General features: G+C 42.0%; 2 protein-coding genes and 3 long non-coding RNA genes across 6 annotated transcripts in view; all 5 read right to left on the bottom strand.

The window, feature by feature from the left end:
• LOC146961085 (uncharacterized) overlaps positions 1-14,236 on the bottom strand; it is an 80,597-nt gene that overhangs the window by 49,977 nt on the left and 16,384 nt on the right. The window lies entirely within an intron of this gene.
• LOC146961090 (uncharacterized) lies at positions 549-11,103 on the bottom strand. The gene is made up of 4 exons (XR_015035248.1): positions 11,058-11,103; positions 10,161-10,247; positions 10,048-10,073; positions 549-635 (listed from the first exon to the last, which is right to left on the bottom strand). It is a non-coding gene; the product is annotated as an uncharacterized LOC146961090 (long non-coding RNA).
• Positions 989-7,513, bottom strand: LOC146961091 (uncharacterized). Of its 2 annotated transcripts, none has more exons than XR_015035251.1 (3): positions 7,238-7,513; positions 1,756-1,833; positions 989-1,076 (listed from the first exon to the last, which is right to left on the bottom strand). It is a non-coding gene; the product is annotated as an uncharacterized LOC146961091 (long non-coding RNA). The 2 variants fall into 2 exon arrangements; XR_015035250.1 differs by lacking the exon at positions 7,238-7,513 and adding an exon at positions 1,968-2,288.
• Positions 5,064-7,125, bottom strand: LOC146961092 (uncharacterized). The gene is made up of 3 exons (XR_015035254.1): positions 7,041-7,125; positions 5,171-5,257; positions 5,064-5,083 (listed from the first exon to the last, which is right to left on the bottom strand). It is a non-coding gene; the product is annotated as an uncharacterized LOC146961092 (long non-coding RNA).
• Positions 11,171-12,323, bottom strand: LOC146961093 (uncharacterized). The gene is made up of 3 exons (XM_085771223.1): positions 12,247-12,323; positions 11,610-11,936; positions 11,171-11,523 (listed from the first exon to the last, which is right to left on the bottom strand). Exons 1-3 carry the CDS (start codon positions 12,305-12,307, stop codon positions 11,237-11,239), a joined length of 675 nt encoding a protein of 224 aa, XP_085627349.1. The 5' UTR covers positions 12,308-12,323; the 3' UTR covers positions 11,171-11,236.

Below are 14,236 nucleotides of genomic sequence, written 5' to 3' on the forward strand. Positions count from 1 at the left end.
CAAGGTTAGTTAGCATGGTTCTGTAAATTTGGAAAGAGTCAGAAACTACTGAGTTTGAGCCAGAGAGGCTGATCCAAGGTCAGGTGACCTGGATATAAGTTTATTCTACATTAACTACAAAATCATATTTGACTCAAAGCAAATATACTGTATGTTTTGTCACTCAATAGTTCCTGTATATGATAAATAAAAAAGATCAGGCAAATGTATAAAACTTTGACATTAAACAATTCTTTCATCCATCAAAACATAAACATATAGAAACAACTCATTCAGGCCAAAAATCAGGTGGAAAAGAAAAGTGTTTTAAAAAAAAGCGAGAGAAAGGAATAAACATTTAGAATGGGTCAAAAATAGGGTAAAAAATGACAAACTCTCAGCTTCCTGTTAAATTATCTTGTTTTTTTGTTTAACCTACGGTGGCCATGAGAAATCAAAACCTCAGAAACCAACTTCATCACACTGACGACACATGAGCTGTAAACACAACACAACAATGCAATGCAACACAACACACCTTCCAGCAGACAGTGAGCAGTGTGTCCCTCTGGGCCACCGTACTAAAGGCTTTAGCTGCTCTGGTTAACGTTTTCATAGTTCACTGCACCGTCGTCTTCATCTTCATCATTGTTCACCTGTGGGAATAAAAGGAACAGGTGAATGTTCTCAGCTGCTCCGAGTTTCTCTGATGAACTCACCTGCTCTGTGGTAGTCTGCACTGGTTGTGTAGTTGTGTTAATGTTGGATGGTTATGTCGTGTAGTGTAGTTGTGAGGTGTTGAGTAGTTGTGTTGTACTGATCGGCTGAACTGGAACAAAGAAACGTTTCAGTTGTTAAACTCACGTTGTGGTTATTGTGATCATTGGTGGTGTTGTCGTTGTCGTTCGTCTGTTCCTTGTTTCCTGAAACCAAACGAGAGTCAAGTTTATTTTCCATATTTTGAATCCAAACAGTTTGTTGATCGACCTTTGACCTGTGGAGGTTTTCACCTTTAGTTCTCGTCCACACGTTGACCGTCACTACGGTAGCGATGAGCACCATCAGACCCACAGAGACGATGATGAGCCTCAGCAAAGCTGCAAACAACAGAAGAAAAAACACACTGAAACATTTCATCAGTTTCTCTTCTGATTCAAATCTTCCAACAAAATAACACTGATACACTTTTTATTTGGGGTTTTAACAGTGGAAACATCAGTAATTCAACCAAAGGCTCCAAAGATTGCACATTCCCTTTTTCATTTTTATTGACTTGAAAATGAGGACAGGAAGTCATGTGACATGGAAGATAAAGTAAATCTTGAAAAATAAAAGCGAGAGGATAGAGTGGCCTCAAATCATTACTCAAATTATGATAGGTTTGTAGTAGGTGTATAAATGGTAATCATCAGTGTACAATCAGTATTATTATTATTATTCCAATATTGTGAAGCCCTAGTTATAGCCAACTCTACAACCTTTATTTTGAAATTCATCAGATAGTGGACAGATCAGTCTTTTAAAATTTTTGAAAAGCAGAAAAGCATTTGTGGTCAAAATAAAAGAAGAAGATGAAAACACACACTTTACACTGCAGAGGGAGAGAATGCCGATTGTGAGTCAGTACCTTCTGATGTTGTGTAGGGATCAGTGGTGGTTGTGGTTGTGTCTTCACCTGGAACAAAGAAATGACCTCGTTTACCATCTGCAGGAACCAACAGGTGAAGACGACCGTCAAACTCATGAAGAGTGTTGTTAGTAATTCTGGTTTCTCACCTGAGGTTGGAGGTGAGGTGTTGCTGACAGGTGGAGCTGTTGGGTCCATCCCAGATTTTCCCCCATTTGTTGTTGTTGCTGTTGCTGCTGTTGTTGTTGTTGTTGTTGTTGTGGTTGTTGTGGTAGTGGTGGTGGTGGTGTCAACATCTGGACAAACAACAGAACAAAATTTGCGTTGAGGAAACAACTCATGAACCCTCATGTGCAGAAACTCATCATGTTCTCACCTGGTTTCTGACCTGAGGTCGGAGCAGTGAAGGTGAATGGAGGACCTTTATTACCATTGACCTGACACTGATACGACTCCTGATTCTCTGTCTTGCTGAGATCAGAGGAAGGAAACGTGACAGTAGCTGACTTCATGTTTGTGTTTCCTCCACCCACAGTTTCACCCTCATACAGCCACTGCACTGTATTTGTGACGAATTTAGGAGCTGATACAGAGCAGTTCAACGTCACCTCATCACCATCATCGTGTTCAGTCACTGTGAAGATGGAGACAATGAGAGAGAAATGAGCTTCATCACTGTAATAATCAGAATGAGATGCTTCAGTGTAAATACTCACTGGTCACAACAGACACACCAACCAGAGTGGAGTGAGAAATTCTTCCTGATCTGATCTGTTCACAGACAAAGCGACCAACGTCTCCCACTGAGACTTTCCTTAGAACCAGAGAACAGTTCTCTAGGACACTCAGTCTGTCTGATGTAGAGTTGGCTTCTTCATCAATCTTCCCACGTCTGACCAGCTTTGTGTATGTTGAACCACTAAAGGACCAGTCAGTCTTGTCACACTCGTGTTGACCAGCTATCTCGTATGCGCAGGACAAAGTGACGTCATCTCCAGCTCTGACAGTGATGTAGAAGGAGGAGGTACTTTGTCCAGTCACTGTTGTGAAGAAGACGAGAGAGGAAAATGAGACAGCTCACACCTGTACGATCTGTGTGTGTGTGTGTGTGTGTTGGTGTGTATCTGCGTATGTCTGCCTGATGAAAAAGTGCAGACTGAGCAGTACTCTCCTAGAACCAGACCTGGACTGATCGACACAGGAGGATGGGACTCAGATTGGTGTCAATGAGCATTAATATTGATAGAGGCAATTTCTTAAATCTATTGTGTGTGTGTGTGTGTGTGTTCTTACCTGTGGACTGAAGAACCCCAATCAAATATAAAGACACTTTGATCCACCTGAGTTCATCCATCATCCACTCAGCTGTGAACTGTCGGAGCCTCTGAAGAGAGACAGAATCATCCTCCTCCTCTTTGTCTTTTTGTAATTTCATGTGTCACTTCCTCATTTTGACCATTTGTGGCGTCTGAGTTGTTTCTTGAGAAGTGAGGGGGAGGTGTTCTGGTGACGTGGGCCGAGCCGTTTAAGAGCTGTGGAAATGTGAACTTCTGATTACCATCACGGTGACATTACACACACACACAGTTGACAGGTTCACACGTCAAAGGGCAGTCAAACTGTTTCATGTTTGTTTATTGGACGTTGTTTTTACTGGTTATACACTGAGTCTTTTCTTTGCTGTGACTTTTGGTAGCATGTTCTGTTTATCTGGAGTTATAGTTTGTTTTAACATGTTGTTTGAGGTTTTAAATTACTACTGCCTGTGAATGCAACACTTGATGTTGAGCACCTGCAGCAGGGAAGTTGTGACTGACAGCAGCAGAACCAGTCGGCAAGGGAGGACACGCCCCTAGTGACCTCAGAGGAGGTGTGGCTAATGAATGAACAAATGAATGATCATAAAAATGTCTGAATATTACTTTTATTATTAATTAGCATTAACCAGGAGGAGCTACTTCAGTTTGATGTGCCAGTTCACTCACCTCAGAGCACACAACGACAACAACAATAACAAAAACTCCTTCCCCCATTTTTGTCCTGTTTCTCACCAGTAGAAGGTCGAGAGCGTTGTCGCCTCTAAAACTTTTCTCTGGTACATGTGAAACATTAGTAACATTTGTAATTAGTGAGCCCCAGGATCAGAGAAAAACACCTTTTAATCCACCTGTGTTCAGTTATTGTGTCTGAGTGTGTCCTCTCAGAGTCTAAGTGAGGCTGTGTTATCTCTTCCTGTTTGTTGTACATCACTTCCTCTTTTCTCTATCTTTAAGTTGGTAAATTTCCATCAGCAGAATGAATCAGCATCTTATTTAATGATAAATAACAAAGATGAGGCAAACATATGAAACATTGACATAAAACACTTTATTTGACGAATTCTTTCATGCATTAAAACATAAACATATAGAAAAAAGAAAAATCAACCACTTGAAAACTAAACAAACATTTGTCCAAAAAGAAAAAATATCCTCCTTCCTTTAAAATTATATTTTTGTTCCTTTGTATAAATGACACATGAGCTTCAAACACAGCATAACACAAGGCAACACAAAGCAACACAATACACCTTCCAGCAGACAGTGAGCAGTGTGTCCCTCTGGGCCACCGTACTAAAGGCTTTAGCTGCTCTAGTTAACGTTTTCATAGTTCACTGCTCCATCGTCTTCACTTTCATCATTGTTCACCTGTGGGAATAAAAGGAACAGGTGAATGTTCTCAGCTGCTCCGAGTTTCTCTGATGAACTCATCAGCTCCTGCTCTGTGGTAGTCTGCACTGGTTGTGTAGTTGTGTTGTGTATATGTGAGGTGTTGAGTAGTTGTGTTGTACTGATCAGCTGAATTGGGACAAAAACAAAGAAACATTTGACTATTCAACTGTTAAACTCGGGATGCTGTGACGAGGATGCGAGCGGACATAGCCACAGCTTGGGATGACATGGCCAAGATAAAATCGGCCGCAACCCCAGCGGAGAGGGATGAATAAAAGAAAAAACGGCAAGAATGGGCGTCCACACTATCTCGGCCAATCAATCAAATCACTTCAATCGATCTCTGCTGTTGGACCACACGAATACAGGACTGAGACATGCCAGACAACAAGACGAGGCTGTTGTTCACTTAAGATGGACCAATATGGACACGTGTACAGACACGCATGTGATCTGTTTTGACTGTCTGCAACTGGACTGCAGCTCTGTACTACTATCTGCTGTTGTACCATGTTATGTTGGACTGTCAAAAGAAATAAAATTTTGATGAAGAGAATGTATTCTGAGGGTACCAGGGGCAGGACTAGAATAAGCTTTTGCTTCTCCCGCTTTCCCTTTCGGTCATGTTGCTGTATTACTTAAACGGAGATGATGTGTGATGAAGGCTGATTTAACTAAAATGTCCGAAATGAATAAATAAATAAACTCACGTCGTTATCGTGATCATTGGTGGTGGTGTTGCTCTCGTTCGTCTGTTTCTTGTTTCCTGAAACCAAACGAGAGTCAAGTTTATTTTCCATATTTTGAATCCAAACAGTTTGTCCATTGACCTTTGACCTGTGGAGGTTTTCACCTTTAGTTCTAGTCCACACATTGACCGTCACCACGGTGATGATGAGCACCATCAGACCCACAGAGACGATGATGAGCCTCAGCAAAGCTGCAAACAACAGAAGAAAAAACACACTGAAACATTTCATCAGTTTCTCTTCTGATTCAAATCTTCCAACAACAACAACAACAACTAAAACACTAAAACACTTTTTGGGTTTTAACAGTGGGAAAAAAAAGGCAAATTCAAGCCAAAGGCTCCAAAGATTGCATATTCACTTTTTCATTTTCGTTGACTTGAAAACAAGGACAGGAAGTCATGTGACATGGAAGATAAGGTAAATCTTTCAAAATAAAAGCCAGAGGATAGAAAGGTAATTTTTAAAAGTGTGCTGAAATAATAAAGATCTGGTCTACTTTGCTTTAAGATGTGAAGATATTTTCTCAGAGGTATGACATCTTATTTGATAAGTGTCAATCAATAACCTCACTATGTGATGTGCACAGTTACTGATCAGCCCCAGGGGATCAATAAAGTAAATATCTATCTGTCTATATTCTCCTATATGATGGAGCTAATGCTCACTATTTGTAGCTGTTGTAGCTTGTAGCCAACTCTACAACTTTTATTCTGAAATTCATCACATAGTGGACGGATCAGTCTTTTAACTCATTGAGTGCCGCGCTCCTTTCCAAAGTTTTAGTCAAGTGTACCGGCAATTTAGACCATTTTTGACTTTTTATGTAGAGCCATAGTGTATTCTATATTATTGCCACCAACACATACTGTCATTTGAAAGGTGTAACTTTATGCTTCAAATGGCCACAAACCGTTTGTTTCTACGTGCCTCTGTTCCTGAGAAAAGTCAAGCTAAACATGGCTGGGTTTCACCAAAATCCCTCCTTTTTTTCTAGAAAAGGAGATAGAGCGTCTTTTATGAAAGGTGCTCTGTTTGTGCCTGTCGCTCTTCTGACACTCACATTTCTGGATCAAAGGGCTCGTGTAAGATAAATATATACAACAATTGTTGTTCTATTCACAAAACCACCATCGGGGGCGGGGGGGGCACTAAACAACAATAACACAGACGCACCGTGCCGTGTCACAGCCTCTCGCCGCGGAACGTGAGGGTCTGTCGGCCACAGCGGCTCGGGAACACCGGTCCCGCCGGTGGTCACGGTCCTTCTGTGGTACGGGTCGGTGGTGCCGGTCTGCTTTGGCCCAGAGACCATCACATTTTACCGCGGGGGGACTTTGGGGAGGACACGGTGTTGCTCCAGATGAAGACCGGGCGGGACTGTCGGCTGAGAGCTTCCTGGTTCAGCTCCCAGCTGCTGCAGCCTCGCGGGTGAGAGCGGAGCAGCAGCGGAGCAGCTGCTGCATCCACATGCAGAACTCCGTTTGAAAAAGCCGAGTTATGATTAAAACTTCCAGATCATGAGCTGTCATGAGACTTTGATCGTCATCTATTTCAGTTCTGCTCGTCGTAGAGTCCCCAAATTTACATATAATGTGTATTAAAGTGTCTATTTTCATAATTTAAAAAAAAAGCAAAAAACGTAAAATCTCGTTTTTGGCACTCAACGCATGGGAACGAAAAACGAGAAATTACGTGGTTGGCACTCAATGAGTTAAAGTTTTTGAAAAACAGAAAAGCATTTTTGGCTAAAATAAAAGAAGAAGAAAAAGAAAACACACACTTCACACTGAAGAGGGAGAGAGAGCCGATTGTGAGTCAGTACCTTCTGATGTCCTGTAGGGATCAGTGGTTGTTGTGGTTGTGTCTTCACCTGGAACTAAGAAATGATCTCATTTACCATCTGCAGGAACCAACAGGTGAAGACGACCGTCAAACTCATGAAGAGTGTTGTTAGTAATTCTGGTTTCTCACCTGAGGTTGGAGGTGAGGTGTTGCTGACAGGTGGAGCTGTTGGGTCCATCCCAAGTATTTCCCCATTTGCATTTGTCTTTGCTGTTGTTATGGATGTGTCGTCATCTGAAAAAACAACAGAACAAAACCCAAAAAAACATGTGCAGTGACGAAACAACTCATGAACCATCATGTGCAGAAACTCATCATGTTCTCACCTGGTTCCTCACCTGAGGTCGGAGCAGTGAAGGTGAATGGAGGACCTTTATTATCAGTGACCTGACACTGAAACGACTCCTGATGCTTTGTCTTCCTGAGATCAGAGGAAGGAAACGTGACAGTAGCTGAGTGATGAGACTGTGATGTCGTCATGTTTGTGTTTCGTCTACCCACAGCTCTGCCCTCATACAACCACTTCACTGTGTGTCTGACTGTCCTATCAGCTGATACAGAGCAGGTCAATGTCACCTTATCACCATCATCATGTTCAGTCACTGTGAAGATGGAGACAATGAGAGAGAAATGAGCTTCATCACTGTAATAATCACAATGAGATGCTTCAGTGTAAATACTCACTGGTGACTACAGACAGATAAACCACAGTGGAGTGAGAAAGTCGTCCTGATCTGATCTGTTGACAGTCATAGCGACCTGCATCTCTTACTGAGACCTTCTTTAGAACCAGAGAACAGTTCTCTGTGACACTCAGTCTGTCTGATGTTGAGTTGTCTACTTCAACAATCTTTCCACGTCTGACCAGCTGTGTGTATCCATCAAAGATCCACTCAGTGCTGTCACACTCACGTTGACCATCTATCAGGTATGTACAGGACAAAGTGACGTCATCTCCGGCTCTGACAGCGATGTAGGAAAAGGAGTTACTTTGTCCAGTCACTGCTGTGAAGGAGACGAGAAAGAGAAATGAGGCGGCTCACACCTGTGTGATCTGTGTGTGTTTCTGTTTCAGTGTTTGTGTAGCTGTGTCAGTGTGTGTCCAACTTTTTAAATATATATAATGTGTGTGCGTGTGTGTATTTGTTCTTACCTGTGGACTGAAGAACCACAATCAGACATAAAGACACTTTGATCCACCTGAGTTTATCCATCATCCACTCAGCTGTGAAGTGTCGGAGCCTCTGAAGAGAGACAGAATCGTCCTCTTCCTCTTTGTCTTTTTATGATTTTATGTGCCACTTCCTCATTTTGACCATTTGTGGTGTCTGAAGTTGTTTCTATAGAAGTGAGGGGGAGGTGTTCTGGTGACGTGGGTCAGACAGCATCAGCATCAGCATCAGAGCCGTGCAGTTGTGACCCTCCGATTGCCACCACATTAACATAACATAACAAGTAGAGTACATAGTAACCCCCCACCCCCATTGGTTAATCACCACCACCACCAGTACAACCAGTCTCACAGCTTTCCCTGTTTAAAGGGTTTTCCATGGAGTTTTTCTTCAGTGGATGTGAGGGTCTAAGGACAGAGGATGTTGTTATGATGCCATGTAAAGCCCTTTGAGACAAACTGTTTGTAAAAACGGGCTATACAAATAAACTTGCCTTGCCTTGCCTTGCCTTGCCTTTCCTTGCCTTTAATCAGGTAGAAGCACCAAGACACAAAGTAGAAATACTGCTTGAAATATCCTTTGTAGTATTAGTACATGAGTGTCAGCAGCAAGGTGTATTTAAAGCAGTGGCCATGTGGTCAGGGTGAGCAAGGCAAGCAGCGCTCATCAGGGATCTGATGCTGCCTCTTGTAAGTTGCTGCCCTCTGTTGGCTGCAGTGTGCTACTGTCTTGGGAAGCTGGCTTGACTACCAGCCACTTTTGTCATCTATGTGGGCGTGACCGTGTCTCATTGACAGAGACTGGGGCAAGTCAAGTGGAGCTAAAAAAAACAAGGCAAATTAGCAGCTAGGCATACACAATACTGCTTTCCCACAAGCCACAGCATTATACTGCTACTTTTACACACACTTGCCCATAAAAGTCATTAATACAACTTTTCAAAAATGTAAAGAAAGTGTAACACTTGCAACCATTGCTTTCTGAGAGACAAACTGATTTGCCGACATTCTTGTTGCTTAAATTTGTCCCAAATTGCCTGACCCCAACCAGTACTGCAAAGCTGTGCTGTATGTGGAAAAACCTGCAGCTTAGTGAAGTGCAGTACTTGAACTCTTTCACAATTGTTATTGTTAGTTGATAAAAGTCATGAAATGAAAATTAAACTAAATAGCTGTAATGATGTAGCAGCAGTAAAGTGAATTAGTGAGCCCCAGGATCAGAGAAAAACACATTTTAATCCACCTGTGTTCAGTCATTGTGTGTGAGTGTGTCCTCTCAGAGTCTAAGTGAGGCTGTTATCTCTTCCTGTTTGCTGTACAACACTTCCTCTTTTCTCTATCTTTAAGTTGGTAAATTTCCATCAGCAGAATGAATCAGCATCTTATTTAATGATAAATAACAAAGATGAGGCAAACATATGAAACATTGACATAAAGCACTTTATTTGACAAATTCTTTCATGCATTAAAACATAAACATATAGAAAAAAGAAAAAAAACTTGAAAAGTAAACAAACATTTGTCCTAAAAAAAAATATCCTCCTTCCTTTAAAATTATCTTCTTGTTTCTTTGTTTAAATGACACATGAGCTTCAAACACAGCGTAACACAATGCAACACAAAGCAACACAACACAGCTTCCAGCAGACAGTGAGCAGTGTGTCCCTCTGGGCCACCGTACTAAAGGCTTTAGCTGCTCTGGTTAACGTTTTCATAGTTCACTGCACCGTCGTCTTCATCTTCATCTTTGTTCACCTGTGGGAATAAAAGGAACAGGTGAATGTTCTCAGCTGCTCCGAGTTTCTCTGATGAACTCATCAGCTCCTGCTCTGTGGTAGTCTGCACTGGTTGACTGTTGTGTAGTTGTGTTAATGTGTTGAGTGGTTATGTTGTGAAGTGTATTGGTGAGGTGTTGAGTAGTTGTGTTGTACTGATCAGCTGAAACATTTCAGTTGTTGAACTCACGTTGTCGTTCGTCTGTTTCTTGTTTCCTGAAACCAAACGAGAGTCAAGTTTATTTTCCATATTTTGAATCCAAACAGTTTGTTGATTGACCTTTGACCTGTGGAGGTTTTCACCTTTAGTTCTTGTCCACACATTGACCGTCACCACGGTGATGATTAGCACCATCAGACCCACAGAGACGATGATGAGCCTCAGCAAAGCTGCAAACAACAGAAGAAAAAACACACTGAAACATTTCATCAGTTTCTCTTCTGATTCAAATCTTCAAACAACAGCAACTAGAACACGAAAACACTTTTGGGGTTTTAACAGTGGGAAAAAAAAGACAAATTCAAACCAAAGGCTCCAAGGATTGCACATTCATTTTTACATTTTTATTGACTTGAAAACAAGGACAGCAAGTCATTTGACATGGAAGATGAGGTACATTTCTCAAAATAAAAGCCAGAGGACAGAAAGGTAATTTTTAAAAGTGTGCTGAAATAATAAAGATCTGGTCTGCTTTGCTTTAAGATGTAAAGATATTTTATCAGAGGTATGACATCTTAATTTATAAGTGTCAATCAATAACCTCACTATGTGATGTGCACAGTTACTGATCAGCCCCAGGGGATCAATAAAGTAAATATCTATCTGTCTATATTCTCCTATATGATGGAGCTAATGCTCACTATTTGTAGCTGTTGTAGCTCGTAGCCAACTCTACAACCTTTATTCTGAAATTCATCAGATAGTGGATGGATCAGTCTTTTAAAGTTTTTGAAAAGCAGAAAAGCATTTTTGGCTAAAATAAAAGAAGAAGAAAAAGAAAACACACACTTCACACTGAAGAGGGAGAGAGAGCCGATTGTGAGTCAGTACCTTCTGATGTTGTGTAGGGATCAGTGGTTGTTGTGGTTGTGTCTTCACCTGGAACAAAGAAATTATCTCATTTACCATCTGCAGGAACCAACAGGTGAAGACGACCATCAAACTCATGAAGAGTGTTGTTAGTAATTCTGGTTTCTCACCTGAGGTTGGAGGTGAGGTGTTGCTGACAGGTGGAGCTGTTGGGTCAATAATCCCAGGTTTTCCCCCATTTTCATTTGTTGTTGTTGTTGTTGTTGTGGTGGTGATGGTGTCAACATCTGGACAAACAACAGAACAAAACCCAACAAACGTATGTAGTGAGAAAACAATTCATGAACCATCACGTGCAGGAACTCATCATGTTCTCACCTGGTTCCTCACCTGATGTCGGAGCAGTGAAGGTGAACCGCTGACCTTTATCATCAGTGACTTGACACTGAAACGACTCCTGATTCTTTGTCTTGCTGAGATCAGAGGACGGAAACGTGACAGTAGCTGACGTCATGTTTGGGTTTCCTTCACCCACAGCTTCACCCTCATACAGCCACTTCACTGTGTGTCTGACCGTCCTATCAGCTGATACAGAGCAGGTCAACGTCACCTCATCACCATCATCATGTTCAGTCACTGTGAAGACGGAGACAACGGGAGAGAAATGAGCTTCATCACTGTAATAATCAGAATGAGTGAGATGCTTCAGTGTAAATACTCACCGGTGACAACAGACAGACCAACCCGAGTGAAGTGATAAATTTGTCCTGGATTGAGCTGTCGACACTCAAAGCGACCAACGTCTCCAGCTGAGACCTTCTTTAGAACCAGAGAACAGTTCTCTGTGACACTCAGTCTGTCTGATGTAGAGTTGTCTACTTCAACAATCTTTCCACGTTTGACCAGCTGTGTGAATCTTGAACCATCAGAGATCCAGTCAGTCCTGTCACACTCTCGTTGACCATCTATCACGTATGTACAGGACAAAGTGACGTCATCTCCAGCTCTGACAGCGATGTAGGAGAAGGAGTTACTTTGTCCAGTCACTGCTGTGAAGAAGACGACAGAGAAAAATGAAGCCACTCAGACCTGCGTGATCTGTGTGTTTCTGTTTCAGTGTTTGTGTATCTGTGTCAGTGTCTAAGTGTGTGTCTATGTGTGTGTGTAATGCAGTCTGACAACATGTATAAGTGCAGACTGAGCAGGACACTACCAAAACCAAAACCAGACCCAGACCCGGACAGACACAGGAGGACAGGAGTCAGACCGATGTCAATGAGCAGCAACACTGATAGAGGCAACTTTCTTAATCTATAGTGTGTGTTTGTTTTGTGTGTGTCTGTGTGGGTTTGTTCTTACCTGTGGACTGAAGAACCACAATCAGACATAAAGACACTTTGATCCACCTGAGTTCATCCATCATCCACTCAGCTGTGAACTGTCGGAGCCTCTGAAGAGAGACAGAATCGTCCTCTTCCTCTTTGTCTTTTTATGATTTCATGTGTCACTTCCTCATTTTGACCATTTGTGGCGTCTGAAATTGTTTCTTGAGGAGTGAGGGGTAGGTGTTCTGGTGACGTGGGTCGGATGGCATCAGCATCAGAGCCGTGCAGTTGTGACCCTCCGATTGCCACCACATTAACATAACATAACAGTAGAGTACATAGTAACCCCCCCTCCCCCCATTGGTTAATCACCACCACCACCAGTACAACCAGTCTCACAGCTCACCTTAACTTCAGCTGTCTTCTTGCTGATGTAGCTGACAGATCCTCAGGATCGGCCTGCACAGGAAGGACAGTGACATTATGTCGGAAGGATTCAGTTCATTCTCCATTCTGTGTTATTAACTGTTTTTTTGTCTGTAACAACATCTATTGCACGTCTGTCCGTCCTGGGTGAGGGATCCCTCCTCTGTTGCTCACCCTGAGGTTTCTCAGATTTTTCCCTGTTAAAAGGGTTTTCCATGGAGTTTTTCCTCAGTGGATGTGAGGGTCTAAGGACAGAGGATGTTGTTATGATGCCATGTAAAGCCCTTTGAGACAAACTGTTTGTAAAAACGGGCTATACAAATTGCCTTGCCTTGCCTTGCCTTGCCTTGCCTTGCCTTGCCTTGCCTTGCCTTGCCTTGCCTTGCCTTGCCTTGCCTTGCCTTGCCTTGCCTTGCCTTGCCTTGCCTTGCCTTGCCTTGCCTTGCCTTGCCTTGCCTTGCCTTGCCTTGCCTTGCCTTTAGGTAGAAGCACCAAGACACTAAGGTTGAAATATCCTTTGTAGTATTAGTACATGAGTGTCAGCAGCAAGGTGTATTTAAAGCAGTGGCCATGTGGTCAGGGTGAGCAAGGCAAGCAGCGCTCATCAGGGATCTGATGCTGCCTCTTGTAAGTTGCTGCCCTCTGTTGGCTGCAGTGTGCTACTGTCTTGGGAAGCTGGCTTGACTACCAGCCACTTTTGTCATCTATGTGGGCGTGACCGTGTCTCATTGACAGAGACTGGGGCAAGTCAAGTGGAGCTAGAAAACAAGTCAAATTAGCAGGTAAGCATACACAATACTGCTGTCCCACAAGCCACAGCATTATACTGCTACTTTTATACACACTTGCCCATAAAAGTCATTAACACAACTTTTCAAAAATGTAAAGAAAGTGTAACACTTGCAACCATTGCTTTCTGAGAGTTAAACTGATTTGCCGACATTCTTGTTGCCTAAATTTGTCCCAAATTGCCTGACCCCAACCAGTACTGCAAAGCTGTGCTGTATGTGGAAAAACCTGCAGCTTAGTGAAGTGCAGTACTTGAACTCTTTCACAACTTTTATTGTTAGTTCAGTTGATAAAACTCATGAAATGAAAACTAAACTAAATAGCTATAATGATGTAGCAGTAGTAAAGTGAATTAGTGAGCCCCAGGATCAGAGAAAAACACATTTTAATCCACCTGTGTTCAGTCATTGTGTCTGAGTGTGTCCTTTCAGAGTCTAAGTGAGGCTGTGTCATCTCTTCCTGTTTGCTGTACAACACTTCCTCTTTTCTATCTCTCTAAGTTGGTAAATTTCCATCAGCAGAATGAATCAGCATCTTATCTAATAATAAATAACAGAACATATAAACAAACAAACAAACATATAAAACATTGACATAAAGGACTTTATTTGACAAATTCTTTCATCCATTAAATCAAACATATAGAAACAAGAAAAATCAACAACTTGAAAAGTAAACAAACATTTGTCCAACAAGAAAAAATATCCTCCCTCCTTTTAAATGATCTTCTAGTTTCTTTGTTTAAATGACACATGAGCTTCAAACACAGCGTAACACAATGCAACACAACACAGCTTCCATCAGACAGT

The sequence above is a fragment of the Trachurus japonicus genome, chromosome 24, assembly GCF_045865225.1.
Source record: "Trachurus japonicus isolate A0001 chromosome 24, Traja_1.0".
Taxonomy (NCBI): Eukaryota; Metazoa; Chordata; class Actinopteri; order Carangiformes; family Carangidae; genus Trachurus; species Trachurus japonicus.

Excerpts from the sequence above, each read along its gene's own strand:
- LOC146961093 (XM_085771223.1), bottom strand. The coding sequence starts at position 12,307 with ATGGATGAACTCAGGTGGATCAAAGTGTCTTTATGTCTGATTGTGGTT. Across the intron at positions 11,937-12,246 it reads TGTGGTTCTTCAGTCCACAG|CAGTGACTGGACAAAGTAAC; the intron begins GTAAGAACAAAC and ends TCTTCTTCACAG. Across the intron at positions 11,524-11,609 it reads TGGTCTGTCTGTTGTCACCG|TGACTGAACATGATGATGGT; the intron begins GTGAGTATTTAC and ends CCGTCTTCACAG.